At 40.4% G+C, this 22,074-nt stretch overlaps 1 protein-coding gene across 18 annotated transcripts in view; it reads left to right on the top strand.

Moving 5' to 3' along the window:
- Nucleotides 1-22,074, top strand: part of MITF (melanocyte inducing transcription factor) — a 245,442-nt gene that overhangs the window by 15,483 nt on the left and 207,885 nt on the right. Inside the window, exon 1 of one of the 18 annotated variants that reach the window (XM_051852225.2) lies at nt 8,399-9,303. The exons of 14 other annotated variants lie outside the window; for them this stretch is intronic. In XM_051852225.2, coding sequence (XP_051708185.1) covers nt 9,274-9,303 — 30 coding nt within the window. In that variant the 5' untranslated portion in view covers nt 8,399-9,273. Of the gene's footprint in view, nt 1-8,398; nt 9,304-9,376; nt 9,555-22,074 lie in introns of those variants that run through there. 3 more of the 18 variants (XM_008260927.4, XM_051852218.2, XM_051852220.2) reach the window with 3 other exon arrangements.

Below are 22,074 nucleotides of genomic sequence, written 5' to 3'. Positions count from 1 at the left end.
CTACTCCTGCCATTGCTACACTGTAGTCATTTCTGCTCTCTCCCTACTGCTTCAGTTTTTTTTTTTTTAATTAATTTATTTGACAGAGAGACAGAGAGATGGAGGCCCAGAGATATCTCCTATCTGCTGGCTCATTCCCCAAATCACCCTTAACAGCCCATGAATGAGGCCAAAGCCTAGAGCTAGAAATGCCACCCAGGTGTCACATGGGTGGTGGGGACTCAACTACTTGAGCTGTCACTGCTGCCTCCAAGGGTCTGCATCAGCAGTAGGCTAGGATCAGGATCTGGAGCTGGGCATCAAACCCAGGTACGCTGATATGAGAGGTGCACCTCTTAATTATTTGGCCAAACTGTCTACCCCTAGGACTGCAGTTTTGTGTTAACCATTGATGTCATTACTATCAGAACTTAGGGTTTGCAAAAGACTTGAAGAAGTGGTTAATAATAGGAACATTTCTATATGCAGGTGTTGTCTATTCCCCTTTTGCTTTGTCCCTGTTAAGTGAATATGAGGGCATTCCAAGAAGTTCTTGGAAAAATGGAGTTAAAAGGTAAGTTAAGGAGACTGTGCAATGGCGCAGCAGGTTAAACCACAGCCTGTAGCACAAGTATCCCATATGGGAGATGGTTTGAGTCCTGGCTGCTCCACATCTGATTGAGCTCCCTGCTAAAATGCCTGGGAATGCAGTGGAAGATGGCCCAAGTGCTTTGGCCCCTCTGCCCACTTGGGAGACCCAGAAGATGCTCCTGGCTCCTGACTTCTTCAGTCTGGCCCAGCCTGGTTGTTACAGCCATTTGGGGAGTGAACCAGCGGATGGAAGATCTCTCTCTCTTTCTCTGTCTCTCCTTCTCTCTCTATGCTCTCTCTGTAATTCTGCCTTTCAAATAAAGAAATAAATCTTTAAAAAAAGTGTGAAAGCTAATAAGCCAAAAAAAAAAAAAAAAGATGTCTGTGTTGGTGCCAAAAAATTTGAAATCCTTTCATAGATTTTCCATAATATGTATTTTCTACAAACTTTGTGAAGACCCCTCAGAAGTAAGAGATTGATTCTTATATCTGAAAAAACCTCAAGCCTGTGGGCACTTCTCAAAGGCTTGGGGTCTATGCAAAAAACTTTCAAAGCCACAGATGTAGCCCGGGAGCCTTCTGGCCTACTTCCCCTCTCTGTCAGCTATTGTGTGCATAGGAATAGGAATGAATTTGACTACCAATTAGAAGGATGTATGAATCTATCCATAACAGCACACAAACATATATGGAATTCTCAGAGCGATGTTTCTCAGAGTATTTTAAGTCTTTCTCTGGTATTGTGACTAATTCAGACTTGAGTCTGAAACTGTTCCTATTCTAAGTTTTATAGGGGAACAGGGAAATAAAAGTTCTCTTCTTCCCACGTGATTGACAAACAACACAGAAACACGGTGAAGCAAATGAGGCATAGTGCTAAGAGCGTTAGTGGGAAGGCTCATGTGTTCGGAAGAAGTCAGGAGCACAGGACAGGGTGGAGACTGAGAAGCACGGGTCGAATGGATGGTCTGCTGGACTTCTGAGCTCTGTACTTGGGTGCGAGGACAGGACGAATGTACTGTGCAGGCTAGAGTTGAGAGCTGGGACTCAAGAGTGGGGAGGAGCCAGCCCCTGGAGATGGAAAAGGCAGTTTTAGAAGTTCTCTGAATAGATTTATTTCTTGGACATCTAGCTGGGTGGATGTTACGAGATTCGACTCTTGCTCTTATTTTCTGAGTCATGGTTTGGGAATTATTTGCAGTATCCTTGAGCAATTTTGTTCCCTTGGCCTGGGAGGTAAAATGGGGTTTAATAAATATTTATTGAGGCTACTGTGGAGTCAAGAGATAGTGGTGAACCAAAAAGGGTCGATGTCACCCCTGGCAAATGGGCGGCTGCTGAGTGATGGTGTGGAGCCTGGGTCAGATCATTGAGGCTGAGGAGATCGGGCAGGGAGAGAAGAACCTGCTCGGTGGGCACATATGTTACCCTGGGAAGGAAGTATACAGTCATGTCTTGGTGTTTGTGGGTGACTGGCTCCAGAATACCCTTCCATACCCAAATCTGTGGGTGCTCAAATTCCTCATGTTAAATGGTGCAGGACATTAGCATAAAACCTACACACGACTTCCTGGATATGCTAAGTCATTTCTACATTACTTATAGTACCTAATACAATATAGATGCTATGTAAATTATTTTTATACTGTATTATTTAGGGAATAATGAAAAAAGTCTGTGTATGTTCAGGACACATGTATTGTTTTTTCCCCGCTGAATATTTTTGATTCTTGGATGGTGTGAATCTCAGGGTGTGGGAACTGCAGATATGGAGGGCCAGCTGCATTGTAACTGGTATTTACAGAAGATAGCCTTTAACTGCCACTTCATTTGAAATTCTTGTTTTTTTTTTTTTCTTGAAATTCTTGTTTTTTAATGGAGTTGATTATTTGAGATACAACCACACACAAAACACACACATTATATATAATATATATAATACACATTACATATTATATACATTATAATGTATGTTACATAAATATATATTACATATAAACTATATTACATACATAAATATATAATTATAAGCTATATAATATATATTATATACATTATATATATAATGTGTGTGTGTGTGTGTGTGGAGAGAGAGAGAGAGCTCCTTGTTGCTGTTTTATTCCCCTAGTAGCCGGGATTGGACCTGGCCAAAGCCATGGAACTGGGAGTATAATCCAGGTCTCCCACATAGATGACAGGGACCCAATTCCTTGTGCCATCCCTGGTGTCTCCCAAGGTCTGCATTGGCAGGAAATTGGAGTCAGGAGTTAGAGCTGAACATTGACCCAAGTACTCTGATATGGATGTAGGCATCTTAACAGGTGTGTGAATTGCTAGGCTAAATGTCCACCCTTGAAACATCTTTAAAGAATAATGTGTATCTTAAGAATTCACCTTTTGTTTATAAATAGGTCAATTGGCAATACTTACTTTATTGTCTGTCAATCTCCAAAAGAACAAGGAATCTGTTAGTTCACTGGGTGTCCTGAGGATGAAGTTACTGACTGTCCAATAAATATTTGTTGAATAAAGAATGACCAAGAATGATGGAGTGTTTCTGGTGTGTTAGAAGAAATCAGTAAATTTTGAGAACTGTATTATCCTCTTTCAGGAGAATGTATAAGAAATTATCTCAACTTTTTCTTTAAGGTGTTTTGATCTTTAGTTTCCTCAGCTATCTAATGGACTAATACGGGTATTTCTTTCTTGAGATAGCCATAAGGATTCTAGAAGATAATGTATAGAATGCCTGGCCTTTGGCTTAAGTGTTTGGCACAGCAGTTAAGAGAGTGCTTGGAACACTTGGATGCCATGTCAGAGAGCCCTGGGTTGAGTTCCAGCTGTTTCTAATTCCATCTTCCTGCTAATATACACCCTGGGAGGTAGCAGGTGATGGCCCAGCCCCTGCTGTTTTCAGGCATTTGGAGAGTGAAACAGCATTTGAAAGATCTGTGTCTCTGGTTTCTCTCTGCTTTTCAAATAAATAAAAATAAATAATTTTTGAAAAAATGCCCAGCAAATGTAAAGCTTCAATACACCAACTTAATAGGGGTAATGATTATTGTTACTTCTATTTATGCTAAGAGATAGAATAAAATCTAGTCAATTCTAATTATTTCTGGCCCTTATAGTCTATAAATTCACCACAGACATTGAATTAATGAATACTGGACCATTGCCACTACGGAAATATGGGGGTAAGTTCCACAGGACCTCAGAACACAACCTTTTTGTCCTTCAATATATAACCGTGTTTCACGTGGGTTTCTTTTGAAAGACACATTATTATGCATTATTGATTCATTAACATTAACCTCAGGGCGCTAACTCGGGCCTGAAGGAAGCTTGTCTAACATCTGTATTTTGTCCATAAGGCACAGCATAAGGCAAAGCCTTCTCAGATGTGGGACCATGAGATCTCCTTTCAGCACTGCGCTTGGCTCTTTCAGTGGTTTCACCAAGAAAAGCACAGGAAAAGCATTAAACGTACTCAGCAGACCGTGAAAAGGACATTTATTTGCAGTGTGACATGAGAGCTGAAACAGGAAAGCAGAACATCCCCTCCTTTGATCTCAGAGGGGAACGTGCACATTGAGCCACTCAAATCTCACTTTTCTGTGCATGTCCCATGTCTGCACTTGACTGTGAAAACACTGCAGATACAGATTTGAGGGTTACGTGTGTGAAAATGGGGACTCCATGACTCATGAGGGCTGATTGTATTAATTTTTTTTTCCTTCTGTCTTTGTCTAGCAGTTCTTTCTTTGGTCTAAAAAGCCTCTTCCCTTGGGAAATTTTGTAAAAACACCATCTGCCTGGAGGTTGTAGCTTGCACATGAAACCACATTAATAAAACTTTTCCAGGAACCCCATCTACCTTTTTATTTTTTTTAAGACAGTTGTTTACCAATAAAAATGGCCCATCATTTCTAAATCTTTAAAATTGTGGCTTATCTGATCAGATTTTTTTAACTTTTATTTAATGAATATAAATTTCCAAAGTACAGCTTATGGATTACAATGGCTTCCCCCCTCCATAACTTCCCTCCCACCCACAACCCTCCCCTTTCCCGGTCCCTCTCCCCTTCCATTCACATCAAGAATCATTTTCAATTCTCTTTATATACAGAAGATCAGTTTAGCATACATTAAGTAAAGGTTTCAACAGTTTGCACTTGCATAGAAACACAAAGTGAACAATACTGTTTGAGTACTAGTTATAGCATTAAATCACACTGTACAGCACATTAAGGACAGAGATCCTACATGAGGAGTAAGTGCACAGTGACTCCTGTTGTTGACTTAACAATTTGACACTCTTGTTTATGGCATCAGTAATCACCCTAGGCTCTTGTCAGGAGTTTCCAAGGCTATGGAAGCCTTTTGAGTTCACCGACTCTGATCATATTTAGACAAGGTCGTAGTCAGAGTGGAAGTTCTCGCCTCCCTTCAGAGAAAGGTACCTCCTTCTTTGATGACCTGTTATTTCCACTGGGATCTCACTCGCGGAGATCTTTCATTTAGGTTGTTTTTTTTTTTTTTTTTTTTTTTTTGCCAGAGTGTCTTGGCTTTCCATGCCTGAAATACTCTCATGGGCTTTTCAGCCAGATCCGCATGCCTTAAGGGCTGATTCTGAAGCCAGAGTGCTGTTTAGGACATCTGCCATTCTATGAGTCTGCTGTGTATCTTGCTTCCCATGTTGGATCGTTCTCTCCCTTTTTTATTCTATCAGTTAGCATTAGCAGACACTAGTCTTGTTTATGTGATCCCTTTGGCTCTTAGTCCTATCATTATGATCAATTGTGAACAGAAATTGATCCCTTGGACTAGTGAGATGGCATTGATACATGCCATCTTGATGGTATTGAATTGGAATCCCCTGGTATGTTTCTAACTACCGTTTGGGGCAAGTCAGCTTGAGCATGTCCCAAATTGCACATCTGATCAGATTTTTAAAAAAAATCCCACTTCTCTTGTTCTTCAGGAAGATAGAGATGTGAGGGAGGGGACCTGGTTAAAGATCTCAGAGAGATTATGGGCTGTGCCTGAAGAAGCTACAGAAAAGCTTGGAAATTCTGCTATGGTGTAAGCAGTTTTTGGAGTCTCCAGACCCAGCTTACTCTGGGCCTAGAGGATAAAGGTGATGGTTGTGACTTTTCTGTGTTTTTGGAAATTAGCATATTGTAGTTATCAGCATAGTTGTTATGATAAACATTAACTGTGTTTTTGTTGGGAGTACTTGGAATTCTCTTTTTTTTAATCTTTTTTTTTTATTTTTGACAAGCAGAGTGGCCAGTGAGAGAGAGAGAGAGAGAGAGAGAGAAAGGTCTTCCTTTTGCTGTTGGTTCACCCTCCAATGGCCGCCGCGGCCGGCGCACCGCGCTGATCCGACACCAGGAGCCAGGTGCTTCCCCTGGTCTCCCATGCAGGTGCAGGGCCCAAGCACTTGGGCCATCTTCCACTGCACTCCTGGGCCATAGTAGAGGGCTGGCCTGGAAGAGGGGCAACCGGGACAGAATTCGGCGCCCCGACTGGGACTAGAACCTGGTGTGCTAGCGCTGCAAGGCGGAAGATTAGCCTATTGAGCCACGGTGCCGGCCTGGAATTCTCTTAGAAGGAGAGAGAAAAGAATCCTTTTCTGGAGGTCCAGTAGTTTCAAGTTGCAAAACAGGGTAGATCCTACCATTTAATTGCAGTGAGCAGTAGTAATGACAGCAATGCATAGCATTTTTAATGCCCTCCTTACACACTGTACCTTGTATTAGTGCTTTAGCCTATTTTTGGGATTTTTGAATAGTATCCTTGTGTGTTATTAAAAAAATGGCTTGTTTCATGTGTGTATGTATGTGTGTGTATCTGCGTTTTTGGCTGTCTTAGTCTCGGGGTAAGGAAGGTGCGTATGTAATTAAAATTTTTTTTCTAGGATTAGAAAAATCATGAAGCTGAAATAGTACAAATGAATAATTTATTTTTATTTTTGTATATTTGAAAAGCAGATACATAGATACACACAAAGACTGAAATAGAGCTCCTGTCTGTTGATCAACTCTCCAAATGCCCGCAACAACTGGGATTGGGGCCAGGCCAAATCCAGGAGCTGGGAAATCATTCCAGATCTCCCATATGGGTGCTGGGGACCCAAGTACTTGAACCACCACTGCTTCCCTGAGTTTGTATTAGGATGAAACATGAATTAGAAGCAGACCAAGACTCAAACCCAAGCAGTCCAATATAGGATGCAGGCTTTCCTAGTGGCATCTTAACTGCCAAACACCCTCATCCAGAAATGAATCATTTTGATCTATGTGAATTATAAACAAATTAAAATACCTGCTATATGTTGTATATGCTGTTAAACATTTGAAATGCTTCAGAGAATGTATTTCTAGTATGAGGTAGGTAGGATCCTGTTTTAAAGATAAGGCTTGGCTGTCCTGTAACTTCGTTAAAGTCACTCTCATAAGGGTGGAACCAAGATTCAAACCAAAGATTGACTTCAAACTCATCCTCCTATCTGCCATGCTGCAGTGGTTACCATGTATCTTGGGGTTCCAAGGGAGAGGTGGGATAGGAAGTGATGTTGGTGACAACTCATGTTGGTTTTGGCATAAAAGGAGGACTAGGTGTCTGATGAAGTAGAGACAAAAGACTCAGGGTGTGGTTAAACATTTGAATCCAAAACAAATAGTTGGGTCTATTAAAGGTGCTCACAGCATGCCTGGCTGCATAGTCCTTTGTTTTCAAAGCTGTAAGGAAAGGAGATATGCTGTGAAGGCTCCAAGAGAGGTAGGGAAAGATGGGATGGTGGATACTCAGTCATTAACAAGGGTGTGGTATGTAAGTTATAGATTTTCCTCATTCTTTATAACAATCTTCACATGTTGCTCCCTGATGACACCGAGCAGTCTTGTCTTGTCTACACTCACCATCCTGGTGTTCACCACTGAACAGGTCACTTCTAACATCTTGATGTTTTTCACTCATCTCTTTGTCTACTTTTTCCACCCTTCCTAACTTGACTTGTTAATTGCTTTTCATGTGTATCTTCATAAAGTTGTAGCCAGTCTGTTCCATTCTGGACTGTTTATCTTTGACATGCCAGAGGTCTTGAAACATCTTAATGTTGTGTAATGAGCATAACTTCTGCCTTGACTTGTGGGTGTTAAGAGCATTAGTCATGGCAAAGTATTGAGTTAAATATTTTCAATAAAAGGATATAATGATCTAACAGAGAGGAAGAGGTTATAAAGATCCTAGTTGACAACTTTAATGATGAGCCAGATATGTAGAGAGTCCCCTCGCTGATGAGTTGGAGAGCCACAGAATGAATGTAAAAGCATTCTTACTCTTAATTAGTGGGAGAGGAGAAAGACCAACCATTTTTTAAAAATGATTTAATTCTCATACATACCAAGAAAGGTGAGTTTCCAATTCTCCCAATTTGTTATCTCCCATGTATCTTTAGCGATCATCAGATATGTTAAAATTTCTGTGAGAGGTTATTTATAAGGATTCCTGGGCTGTGTCTTAGCCTGAGTGAAAGCTTTGTAATGAACTCTTCTTGGGGGGCCACCAGGAAATCCTTTGCAAGGCTATTAGAGAGGAAGGGCTTTCCTGAGCAGATGAAGTAGGTTTTTGCCTGTGGAGATGGAGTGGATTTTATGAAGTTTTGGTCAGCATTAGTCATTGTGAAGCGATGTGCCTGCCGCCCTGGTTTGTCTCTCCAGACATCTCTTCATGGCAAAAGATTGACTCCTCACTGCTCTGGTCTGTGGGCATCTAAAGATGGCAGAGGTACAATGGTTGGCTTCTTGCTTGGTTGGGAGAAGAGGGAGGATCCTGGGGACTGGCCTTCTGAGAACACTATGTAGAGGAGCATTTGGTGATCAGTTGAATAGGTAGACATGCCACCTTCTTTCCTGGGGTTGGAGGCTTAAACTGGAGACACACAGATGTGCTGCTCTCCTCTTCACCTTGCCAGCCATCTTCAGTTATTTTGGCAACCAACTTACAAGCTGTTTCTCTTCAATACTTTTTCTCTTCTGGAGTGATTACAGACAAGGAAATTGCTTTCGTATCAGAAGAAGGGGTATGAACAGTGTCTATGGCTGCTGTTAACAGGTTTTCAGCCGTCTGGATATTTTCAAAGGAAGGAAGTTCAAATCAAGTATCATGTATGGGGAATCATTTTCTTTTCCAGTTTGATATCTTCTACACATGGGTCACTATTTTCATGGTCTGTTTAGTAATCTATGACAACTTGATGGTTAGAGGATTTATGCAGGAACATCTTTCATCATCAAGATTTGCTTGTGTCCTTCTCTCGCGAGGCTTATTGATCTCAAGTTCTCATATGTAAAATTGTTGAATTTTTTTTCTATCATTATGAAGTGAATCTATAGATAAGGAGGTAGTTTTGGATGAGAGCCAAGTAACCTGTTGATGTGAAGTCTGTTTTACCTTTATGATTACCATCATTAGCACCTCCCTCCTTCCTGGCTGAACTCCCTGTCATTTTAAGTAGGCAGCAATTACTGGTTTGCTAAAGAAGCTGGCTCCTGCTGCCAGGGATCCCATTAATTATCACTCTATCTCTAATTTAGCCTTCCTTGTGTTGAGAGAAGATACATGGAAGCGTGTGGCCGAGCGGCCGCAATCGCATCTCCGTCATCATCTCCTTTCTGAGACATTTGAGTGGACTCAATGTTCAGCCAAAGGGCCAAGGTGGCCCTGGTGAGTGTTTTTAGCTCTCTTCTGTAGGCTGTCTAGTCGGTCAAGCTTGGCGTGGCTTTCTTCTCCCTTTGATTCTGACTTGAGTAAAAGCTAATGGTTGGCCTTTATACTGGGAATTCAGACCTGTTCCTGGTCTGTCTCTGAACTCAAATGGGTTACCTTGAAAATACTTCTGTGGTTTTCCCACAAGCTGTTTTCTCTACCTGTGTAAAGGAGACCATGGAATTGACTCTGTGCCTGTCTTCAAGAAGGTAATGCAAGTGATACCAAAGTAACTCTGCTTACAGGTTCTTCAATATCAGGTTTTTGGAGGAATCTTTCTAGGTAGTGTATCAATCTTTATACGATATTGGATCTTTGATTTTCATTGTTTGTCAATGGCTACATGGCTTTCTGTTTGTTTTCAGAAATGTTTGGTTCACTTGTTTCAGTGAACATTTTTTCAGAAGTTCCACTGGATCATTGGATTAAGTTTGGAGTGCTTGTGCTTCCTTTTTCGCTTTTTTTGTCTGTTAGTTTTGGCAGTGTTGGTGTTTGAAGCTGTAGAAGTGACTCACTGCACAGTGAATTTATTTTCCATGTTCTCAAATGCATTTTCCAGTTGCCCCCCAATTTCTTTTCCTCTTCTCAGATGATTCTGCAAGTTGTAGTTCTGTCATTCTTGGTGGCTTAAATATAAATGCTGATGTCACTGGATTTCTTAAATTACAGCTGGTGGGGATTCACAGAAATTGTAAAAGAATACCACTTCCTCATTTTGATATTTTCTTGACTAATTATTATCCTTTTAAATCCTGAAGGAGGATAGGGATTTGGAAATAAATTCTTCATTTTCCTTTGTTTTCTCTTTTTTTTAAAATAATTCATTGCTTAGGATGCTCCCCTCCTATGCCCTGTAATAACCTCAGACAGGCTTGTGAATCTGTCCTTTGGACTGTCTTTTGCTCTGGGTTAAGGGTTTTGAATACTTCCCTTAAATAAGTTTCCTTATATAGACTGTTTTTACCCAACAGTCTTTTGCCCACCCCGGGGTATTGCTGGAATTAGGTGAAGAGTTTTGAGTGCTATTAACTTTTTCATAGCCTTTTGTTTTTTAAGGAGCATGTGGCTTTGTCTCAATGGTTGTCTTGTTTAAAATCTGAGTGCTATTTGTGACAGTTTTGATTGCTTGACAATTGCAGACATTTATTTTTCTGGATTTCCCACTCCTTGTTCTAACCAGGGGAGCCTGGGCCACAGGCTTTCTTGTCTGTCATGTTGTGGTTTGAATGCTGGCTCCGTGTGCCTAGTCCTGGGAGTTCGCTGGACTGCTGGGCAGGATGTTGGAAGCCACCTGGAAGTGTGCAGAAAGGATGACCGAGGCCTGCTCAGTGCTATTGATTGCATTGCAGTCCCGTGGAAGCAGAAATAGAAAGGGTTCAGCATTTGCACTTTCCTCTGGTACTGTTTTTGCTTATTTTGTGTATTTAGAACAGGCAGCCATATGCAAACTGCTGACTTACTATTTTCCCTGGAATGGAAACCATTTGGATTATTTCAATGAGTTTTAGCTAAAATTTGTTTGTTCACAGTATTAGTTTTGTTTTCTGGCATCCTATTTAGAATAAGACCAGAATGTGTCTTTTTACTTTATGGAAATAAGTGTTACTCGGTGCCTTGGAATTTTGTAAAGCAACATGAATTTGAAAAATCATATGTTTACTCCAGAGTCAAAATAGAAACTCTTGAGTGAAAATTACAGAAATATAAATATTTCTATCTTGGGTTATTTTCTTTCTTTAAAAAGATTTTTTTTATACTGAATTAGTTAGGATTTCAGAGCAATCTCTTTCCTTGGTTAATTTTCTTGCTAATTAATTTATCTCATTTTTAAAGAGAAAAGCAAGGTTAAACAGAAAAATTGCAGTCCAAAATCATGTACCAGGATATTCAATGCAAGGTGGTGACTGATTCCTCTCTGTTGTCTTTCATGAAGAGTGGATTTAGTTGAACTCCTGGTGGTAAGGTTTGAATTAGGATTAAAAATAGAATTTCCATACTGTAGGAACTATTAAGCACTGATTTGAGTTCCTGAAGATAAGTTATGATTGTTCAACCTCTGGAAAATTTGTACTATAAGATCTGTACACACAGTATTTTTCCTAACATTGTGATAAATTTCTTTGAATTGAAATTTTGCAATGGTGTAGCTATTCGGGAAATATTTCAAGTGTTACCCAGGGAGCTATTTGTTAAGTGTGAGTTTTAAAAGGTTAGGAATTGTTGAATTGTTTGGGGTGAGATTTTTAAAAAATTTTTATATTTAAGCAATTACACTAAATATAAGACAATGGGAGAGTTTAATAGCAGAGGACAGGTTGGAATTAGAAATACAGCACAAATTTCTAAGAGGAACATTAAATAGCTCTAAATTTTCACTAGCTGGAGACCATGAATGCTTTTATCTTAGCAGGTAGCACCACGCTAGACCTAGTAATTCCTCAGTAAATGTTCAATGAATGAGTGAATGTATTGGGAGGCCTAACTGTGCCACTAACTAATCATGTGGCCCCACTCAGGAGGAATCTGTCTCCTTCTGTGTACAGTGGAGGGTGAGGGACTGAATTGGGGGTAACTCTGTGGGACTCTGCTGCTCCTTCCTGCTGCTTTCACATGTTTGGTATTGTACACTAGTGCCTTGTTCCTTTCTATAAACCTTGAGGGCCATTGGACGCTTCTGAACTCAGTGCTGCTGCCTTCCAAAACTCAGCATGGATGCAAGAATTGGGACTTATTTGCTGTCTCAGAAGTATTTTCTGTTGGAGGTCCTTTAAGATATATTTTTTTTGATTTGGGGTTATTCTTTTTGGGATACTGCAAGCCCAATTACAAGTAAATAATATCCTGTACAAGTTCTTGGTCAGCAGATGTACATTTAACAACAGCAATATTGGCTTTTATTAATGATTTTCTGGTAGATTAGCATTTGTCTATATGAATGAGTGTAGACAGTATTCCACCAGTGGTATAAGATACCAGAAAAATGATTAGATTAAAATCGTTTAACTTTTACTCTCCAAAATCCATTTATCCATCTTAAGTGTGATTACTGAATACTTCCTGCATGCCAGATGCTATGCTAATATAAAATGGCTGGTCCATAAGATAGAGGCTCTGCCTTCTTGTAACCCACAGCAGCATAAATATGATGCTGGGTTTGTCATTATTCCTTTGGAGACAAAAGCTGGAGGGGTCATTTTTTCTGAGGGGACAAGGAAAGTGCAAGACTCTGGAAGAAATAAAGTTTGAGTTCATTTTTGAAAGATTACTGCCAATCAGATGAAAGGGAAGTATTGTAGGTAGACTGAGGCACAGAAGCAAAGCATAGTGTGGTACCATTGAGAAAGCTGGAGCACCAGGGAGCATGGCTGGCTTCACACAGAGGAATAACTCTGGCTGCCAAGTGAAGAATGGGTTGGAGGGTAGCCAGATGTGGTGTCCCAGAGGCCAGTTAGGGTGGTTCCAGCAGAGCTGTCTTTGTGAGGAGCGAAGATACACTGGCCCTATTCAGCCCTGAAGATAGGTTGTGATTGCAGGAGGATAAAAACCTGGGTCACAGGTTACAAGGGCAATGAGGTTTTGGAAAAGTAAGGCCTTGTGCTTATTGCTTGCTGGTAACTGTGACATGATTGCTCATTCATATTCATTTGTCACAGAATTGGGTGTCCATTCTTTACCAGGCACCACAGAAACACAGGGGAAGCACAGTCCAACAGACATTTCCAAATTATGATATATTCCTTATAAGGCACAGGAGCAAAATTCCAAGTGTCCATGCTACCTACAGATTTTCCCCACCTTTCCTACAGTGAATTTATAGTTGAACAACATGCTCCCTGTTTCCTATGATAAGTTATGAAGTATGACGTTAGATGAGCATTAAGTCTCAAAAGTCTATACCTTGTATTGCACGTGCACAGACACATACACACACACTCAAAGATGTCTGTCTTCATTCCAGAAATAGGCTAGCACCTACAATCAGGCATCTGAGAATCCCCGTACACAAATCTGCAGATAAAGTTCAAAATGTTTTCTTAAGTTTTCTGAGCTCCAGTGTTTTGCATGGAATAATCCTGCCTGTTGAGTACCAGGTTCAAGAAGAAAAGTCTTGACTCTTGTAATTCTTCCACACGTAATTGGATCTTGACACTGGCTTTAGTGGCTACTTCAAATTAGCCTTCATATCTGTGTTCCTGGTTGTTGCCGGTGTTTGGGATTCACGCGCAGGAGCAAGAATTTGCCCCAACGCAGCAAGGCTGATAGACATTAGATAAATGGCTTATTGTACAGAGCTGTGTGGATACAAAAATGACAGTAACAACACATTCCTCCCCAAAACAGAAATTTTGCCCTGTGTTCCCCAGGTAAGCCAGACCCACCTTTAATAAGACACAGTCAAGCTTTCGCTGCATGGTTCTGAAACAGTCTCCTAGGAAGCCATCCTGGGTTTAAGCACCATGTTTTGAAGATGAAACATTCTAATGTATTAGGCTGGTAATTGCAGTGGGTTTAGATAGGAGTGTGCTTTTCCCATTTTGCATGCTTTGGAGAAGTAGTTGCCTGTTGAAGCTGCAACTGTGGAGTCAGACTGGCCTCGGTCTGAATCTCAGCTGCACTGATTAGGGACTGTGTGAGTTGGGGCAAGTTGCCAAGATTCTCTTCTCCTTCAGCTGTAAAATGGGGTAGAGTTAAGAGCGCAAGCCCTTTGTTAAGCTTGCCTGGGTGTGAGTCTCTGATCTCCACTCTGTGACACAGGACAACGTGTTCTTTTTGTATTTTGATTACTTTATCTATAGAATAATAATAATGATAATAATAATAGTCTGTACTTCATATGGATGTAGTAAGAATTAGATGAGATAATGCAAACAAAAGTTTTGGCCAATACCTGGCACTTAGTACTCAGTATACCTTACTCAGCCATTTTTCCTACCATCATTGTCTTCCCAAAATATTCTGTTGTTCTATTTTCTTTATGTTTTTTGTTCTTTTTGGAAGTTAAGGCTTCACAAAATGTATTTGTTACCGGTGCTTTTTCTTTTTATTAATTAAAAACTCAATAGCATAATTCTGAGTATGGGGTAGGGTTGCCAGATCAAATGCTGATTTCCAGTTAAGTTTCTGATAAATAGTAATTATATAGTTTAGCTATATTCCAAATAGTTCATGGGCTATTGATACAAAAATTATTATTTTTTAAAAATTTATTTTTTATTTATTTGGAAGGCAAAAAAAAAAAAAAAAAGAGAGAGAGAGAGAGAGACATCTGAGACATCTCCAACCATTTGTTCTCTCCCCAAATACCCTAACAGTTAGGACTGGGCCTGGACAAAGCCAGGAGCCTGGAGCTCAATTCCCAGACTCCTGCATGGGTGACATAGACTCAAGTACTTGAGTCATCATTTGCTACCTTCCAGGAAGTGCAATAGCAGGAAGCTTCATTGGAAGTGGAGTAACAGGGACTTGAACCAGGCACCCAATACGGGATGTGGGCATCCTGCATGGTGTCTTAACCTTCTGTGACACAATACTTGCCCCTAAAAAATTATTCTTTGGGGCCGGTTTTGTGGCAGAGTAAAGCTGCTGCCTGCAGTGCCTGCATCCCCTATGGGCACCAGTTTAAGTCCCTGCTGCTCCACTTCTGATCCATCTCTCTGCTGTGGCCTGGGAAAGCAGTAGAAGATGGCCCAAGTCCTTGGGTCCCTGTACCTATATGGGAGACCTAGAAAAATCTCCTATCTCCTGGCTTTGGATTGGCCCACTCTGGCCATTGCAGCCATTTGGGGAGTGAACCAGTAGACAGAAGACTTTCTCTCACTGCCTCTGCCAGTCTGCCTTTCAAATAAATAAATAAATTAAAAAATTATTCTGTGTTCACTTGAAATTCAAATTTACCTATACATCCTATATTTTTATTTGTTAAATCTGGTATCCCAAGTTTGGGTATAAATTCTGGCTTTCTACCCTCTGATTCATTTTTTCTTCACTCAGATATAGTTGAATGTTTATATAAACAAAATGAATAACAACTTTAAAACATAAGTGTAGAAATATTTACACAAATTGGAAGGAATTGTTCTTAGTGTCTCTTGTTAGTCCATCTCCTGATTCATTATACCTGTAAGCAAATGACACCATGAACTGGAGACTGTGTTGACACCTGCCTATGTAGTGTGATGTTGCTTGAAAATTCTGAAGTGTTCCAATGTTGCTTCTACCCAAAGGGAACTATTAATAATGCCAGTTAATGGGTAGGTGTGCATTCCAGAGAATCCTGAAAACCTCATCATCTTTGGAAGAAATTATCTCATTAGTCTTAGAGTTGTCCATCCTGGAAAGGTCATCCTCTGTGTTTGGCCTGATTTTCCAAGTTGGAAAATAAGCACACCAAGTGGTGAGGTTAATAACGTGGCGTCATTTCATTGTACGTACAGTTTAAGTTAATTTTTAAGTAGGTTTGTTTTTTAAGCTACTAGACTAGTTGGAAACTCTGAGAGAATTGCAACATAGACTGAGATCCTTGAATTTAACCAGTTTTACTGGGCATCTGCTTTGCTTAAACCAGCCGCATACAGGGAGAGAAGAACTTAAGAATAGCTCCTGTCCTCAGAAACCTTAGAACTTAGTGGAGCACTAAGAAAGAAATGATTGTGACAAAAGGCAGAATAAGTATGAGGGGACATAAAAAGGCTCGTGAGAAATGAGATAAAAAGATGAATTTATTTTGAGGCAAAAATTTTGTGAAATTGATGAGTAAGGTCAGAATTTAAGGCAAGCAAAGCTTCGACCCAGGCAGCTGAATGCCCGAAGTGATTAAGTCTTGAGGCCAAGTGAAGTAGGAATGGTGTCTTCGAGGGCAGTATTTGAGAGAATGATTTCATTTGGGAAATGAAATGCTCTAAGTATGTACTTGGCATGATTAACAAATACCTGAAAAACAACTAGACACCTAGAGTGGGCATTTTGAATTGAATGTGTTACTTAAACTTGACGAAAATTTATGCAGCACTACTGTAGCTGACCTCATCCTCCTCTCTTATGTGTAATTCCTATGGTCTAGAATTTCCAGATCAGAAACTTGACTTGATGTAGGTGGAGCTGGATTCATTCCATGTTGGTTTCCTAAATATTTATCGTGCACCTGCTGTTGTTGAAATGGTCAGAAAGTCTTGAGCAATATTTAGAGACTTTTTTTGGTTGGTCACATAAGGCAAGTGAAAGTCACTCCATTTAATTGTGAGGGTCCCCCCTCCTTCTTCCCCCTACCCCTGCTGAAATGAATCATTCTGCTGATCTCTGATTTGAGTTGTGCAAAATCCCTCAGATAAGAATTTTTTGAGAAGCTTCTTGTGAGGCACTTTACTTTTGAGTATTTTCTTTAAATGACTTTGAAAGCCAGCTTAACTCATTTCCTGTTGGGATGACAATTGTTTATTAGACTTGGCCCAGCTCAGAGTTAATAGTCTTAATGGTTTTGGATGGTCCCAAATGATTATTAAGCCATGTGCCATCAGTAAACAGGGAGAATTTCTACAGATAGGATGCAGAAATACACAGAACTGCTTCAGCCATTGTGTGTGTGTGTGTGTGTGTGTGTGTTAAAGGATTGGCTTTTAAGATTAATTTATTTATTTGAAAGGCAGAGTTACAGAGAGGGGAAGAGAGAGGGAGAGAGAGATATCTTCCATCCACTGGGTCACTCTCCACTTGGCTGCAACTGCCAGAACTGGGCCAATCCAATGCCAGGAGCAAGGAGCTTCATCCATGTCTCCTATGTGGATGCAGAGACCTAAGAACTTGGGCAATCTTCTGCTGTTTTCCAAGGTGCATTAACAGGGAGCTGGATCAGAAGTAGAGCAGCTGGAACTTGAACCATATGGGATGCCAGTGTCACAGGGAGCAGCTTTACCCACTATGCCACAGTGCTGGCTCTGCCATTGTGGTTTTAAGAGAAGAGCAACTAGAAACATTTTTAAGAAGGAGGAAAGCCCACCTCATCCCATTTTTTAAGTGTAAATGATTTTTTTTAAGAGGTAAAATCATTTGCTGGTTTGTTTTTTGGTACAACCAGAAAATAGTGGCCTATTGAATTATGGGAGGCTTTGACTATCTTGGGTGTCAGCTTAACATTCCATAGGTGGGGGTGGTTTTTATATCCTACAATACAACCATACTAAATGATAATTTGGAGTCTCAATTGTGCATTTAATCTGTCTCAAATATTTTCAGTTACTTTTCCCATGTTGTTTAGTAGAATTATTTCCTACAGAAAACCATTCCTTGTCTGTCAGAACCATGTACACTCTGTAATATCTTTGGTTGTGGTAGTCCAATTTTCCTAATGATTTTGTTAATGTGCAATGAAAGATTGAAAATTCGATTGTTGTGTATATGCTATTAAATTGTGAATGGGTGGGATTTATGTAACAGCAACATTTGAAGATACTTGTGCTTGATAGCCTCTTAAGGAAGAGTTGCCTCCAAATTTGAAGCTGGAAAGTCACTGGAATAACTTTTAAAAAAAGAATGACAATTTATGGCTTTTAGATTTTTGGTACATATGTTAAGAATTGTGTACAAATTAAAATGTGTGTGCTGATTCTCAGCACCAACAAAATCTCAATTATGTAAAACAAAAAGGAGAAGAGCAATACCTGTCTTAGATTTAGCTATGGGAATTTCTGGTTCTGGAACTTGTTACCATTGCAGTGAATATAGAAATATACTCAACAGTTTTTTAGAAGTATTTATTTATTTAAGTGATTCTATATGAAATTAATGCCATTTAAAAGTGGCTCCAGCATTTGGAACTTGTTGAGATCATCCTCACTTTTCTAGCAACTGAATTAAAATGTGAAAAAAGATTTCTGCTGGCTAAGTAATACGGTATAAACAGTTGAATTGAGTAGCCTGCCCAGTGCCCGAGAGATTGCTAAGACTGGGGATGGAAAACTCTTCCATTTTTCCATTTATGTGTGTGCTGAACTATCAAGCTCTAAATTAGACTGGAAATTATCAAGGCATTTAGTGATCCTTGGTATTTCACTTCATAAATTAGGTTTGCCATGTGGCTTTCAGGTCTGGACAGGTTATTCTTTGTGGATGTTTTTGCTATTTTGGGCCCTGGTGAAGTGAGATATAGCCTGGGTACAAACCTCTATTGGGTTCTTCAACATGAAAAGAGCATAAATGCTTGTATTAGTTGGAGTTTGGCTGAATGTTACTAATTTTTTTCCTTGATGGGGAGGTCAAATATTATGTAGTTTTAATATCTACCCTTGGTTCCTACCATCTTGTCTTTGGCCACTGTTAATATCTTCCTTTATATATCTGTCATTAGATTATAATTGAAGCTTCATGTTTTATATTTAGAATGATGCATGGAGGCTCAGCGGTGCCAGCCATTCAAGCTTCATGGCAAATGTTGATTCATGCCAGAAGGTTTTTGCCACCTGATCTCTTCTTCGGGTTGTCCAATCTAAGCAAACCATCCTTTTCCCTTCTTGAGCTGAGGGGCACAGTGTGGACTGTGCAAAAGTGATTCCTGCTTCTGTGTATTTGGAAGCAGCTTTCAGATTAGCTTGCTCATTCATTCGACCCAGAGTCCAGCAGCATCATAGGGGATTGCTTTGACAAGTCTTTGTCATTTCATTCCTTAGTTCACTAACTTGCTTGTAGGGTATCAGTGAGATGCAGTTCGGGAGTAGGCACATAGTGATGGTAGATGACATTCATGCCACATGCTGCTTTCCAGGAGATGCCTAACACCATCCAACATTTCACAGCTCTTGAATGTCTGGATTCGGGCTACTTTTGAACTCTATCCATCAACCCATGGAAACGGTTATCAAATTAATATTTACTGAGGTTCATGCTATGTGCCAGGCACTCCTCATTTGAGGAAAGACCCGATGAAGCCCAGAGAGTGGATCATGCCAGTACCAGGACAGGTTGGGGAGGGAGGAATACAAGAGACACAGAGAAGGATAAGTGAGACCCTGGATGGGAATGTACCTGGCTTAGGGCCAGCACAAGGGCTGCAGTGACTGGAGCAGACTGAGTAAAGGACACAGTGCTAGGAGTGGCAGTAGACAGGATCAGGGAAGAATGGGCATTGGGGCATTGCAGGGGTTTGTCAAGACTTTGCCTTTTACTCACTGAAAATGGGGAGCCATTGCAAACTTCCAGCTAGAGAGTAGCATGATCTAATTAACTCAGTAGCAGGCCAGTATAGTGGGGGAACTGGTCTTCTAAGAATCTGGGTATTGCTTTGTCACTAGGTAAGGGCAAATGAGTTCAACACTCTGAGCTTCAATTTTTTCCCCTTCTTAAGAAGCAATGCTTATGGGTTGGGTAATTTTTAATGCCCTTCCCATTTTGGATACTGTTACTTTGAATTGCCCCCTCTCCACTCTGTTTCACACTGTTTCATAAATGTGGCTGAATATATTTCTCTTTGAGCATTAAGAGCTGGACCATAGATGTCTGAGTTATCTCAGTGGATTTTATTTTCATTTTTAAACAATTTTCCAAAACACCCCACCTTGAAAACCTGTGACAAAGCAAACTATGAAGTAATTTTATATACTGTTGTTAAAGGTTGCTCACAGACTAAATGGTGTGGGTAAACACAGGTGATTCACTCCATCACATAGCCATCATACTACTTTTTGTTAGGAAAATAGAAGACATGTATTGAGTGCTATACTGTGCTATTAATTGGGATACGGTGATAAACAAGACACAGTTTCTTCTCTCTAGGAGTTGAGTAGATGGTGGTGTTTCTGCTTAATGGTGTACCCTACAAAGCAATGTTAATGGCAGAAAAGAGGTCCGAGGAAGTCCTAGGCAGAATGATATTCAGGTGCATTTTCACACAACATTCATCAAGACAATTTTCAACATCCAGTTAGACCGAGTGCCACAAGGTAGGAGGTGCTGGATACCTGATAGCCTCTCTTCTACAGCCCTGAGCAATTTGGCTGTGTCCCAGACTTGCATCATGCTGTTTACATCAAGGTCCTGCAGTTAACTCTATTTAGAAGGAGTTTAGGAACCATCTTTTAGCATTCAAGAATATCCTTTTGGGGATCTTGGCCATTACCCTTCCATTGGAATATTTCTCCTACTTCCTGGGATGTTTTAGTACCCTGTGTGGACTAGTGCCCCCAGGTATCAGCATGGCTGATTGTCCCTTTTTCTCCCCTTTGGAGTATTGCTTTAATCCTGCCTCATCTTCAGGCATTCATTGAGAACTTTCAAAAGTCAGGTGGAGCCCCAGTCATTTTACCCCCTGACATAATCTGTTCCTCACATTCTGTTAAAGTGGTCTCATCTTGGGTAGCCTTGAAGTGTTGTAAGTTTCCATGTGGAGGATTCTGGAAGCAACATCCCAAGAGGTAGGAGGACTGCCACTTGCCCAGACTGGTCCTTCACTTGAGTCTGGCACATGCTGGGGAGTGGGCTGCTGCACCCTTGATGCTGAGGAAGTTGCCATGGTTACTAGTGCCATGGCCTCAGAAAGGCAAGGCCAGGCCTTGGCAACTGAATTGTCTCTGTAGTGATGCTGATGGGAGACAAATGCCTATGATGTTGTTAGAGCTGGAGGGGAAACTGAGGCCCAAAAAAGTGAAGGACTTCCCAGGATTAGTGAGTGGTCAAGCCAGAAATAAACCTAAAAGCCCTTGACTCCCATGTCACACTGCCTCCTTTCAGTTCTTTTTCCACTTCAGGCCTTTTACACACATTCTTCTTGGCATCTTGAACACTTTCCTATACCCTCTGTTTACTTTCTACTCACCCTTGAGTCTCAGTTCAAAGGTTACTTCCCACCCTCCTCCTCGCCCTCTTCCCCTATGTTGCTGTGCTGTTGTTTGATGTTTCCTGGTCTCTCCCTTCACATTACTTACATAGTTATCCTCTGCTCACCTCTATGCTTGGTATCTGTTTCCCAAGTCCAGGAGGCCTGGGAGCACAGCTGTTTTGCTCATCATTGTGTTCCCAGAAGTTAGGCCAGCCTTTGACACAGATAGGTGTCAATATTTGTTGATTAAATGCATCTATCAATGAAAGAATGCATGATTGAAAGCCAGACTGTGGGTCCTCGCTTCTTATATTAAATATCTGTGTCTACCCCAGCTGAGGGTAACAGCTGTTACTGACTTTGTGTTATTATAAGAGAGCAGAAGACATGGTTTTTGTCTGTAATGTAACAAAACCTGCAGCCATGTAGGCTTTTATTAAAGTTGTTTCTGTATCAATCAAAACTTGATGACACACACAAGTCAGCGTTCTTTAATTGGTGTGGGCTTGACATTTAGGGCTGTGATTTATCAATTTATTTTGCTATGGTCGCATTTTTATTCCTTAATTCTGTTTCCAGAATGAGCTTTTAATATGATTTGGATTTGCCCATTCTATTTATTGAAAATGAATAGAGAAAGTATTGCTTTTTCTTAATAGGATTCATAATGCTTTTTTGGAGGGATTCGTTTTGGTTTGCATAATGAAACTTGTAAGAAGGTAGGAACAGAAAACTGGGAATATCTATAGAAGAAAGTGAAGTTTCTTACTGTGTGTTAAAACAGAAATTAAACACAGTGGACTTCATTTCAAAAATTAAACAGCCTTAAGTGTTTTGTATAAAAAGGTGGGCTTTTCTCAGATGGGACTGGCATGTTTAATTTATAGAGAAAGCGGGCATTGTTTTGCAGTGTACATTGTGGTTAC

This window comes from Oryctolagus cuniculus, chromosome 10 (genome assembly GCF_964237555.1).
Source record: "Oryctolagus cuniculus chromosome 10, mOryCun1.1, whole genome shotgun sequence".
NCBI classification, from domain to species: Eukaryota; Metazoa; Chordata; class Mammalia; order Lagomorpha; family Leporidae; genus Oryctolagus; species Oryctolagus cuniculus.
The sequence above is the reverse complement of the archived record's forward strand: the minus strand, read 5'-3'. Positions and strand labels throughout refer to the sequence as shown.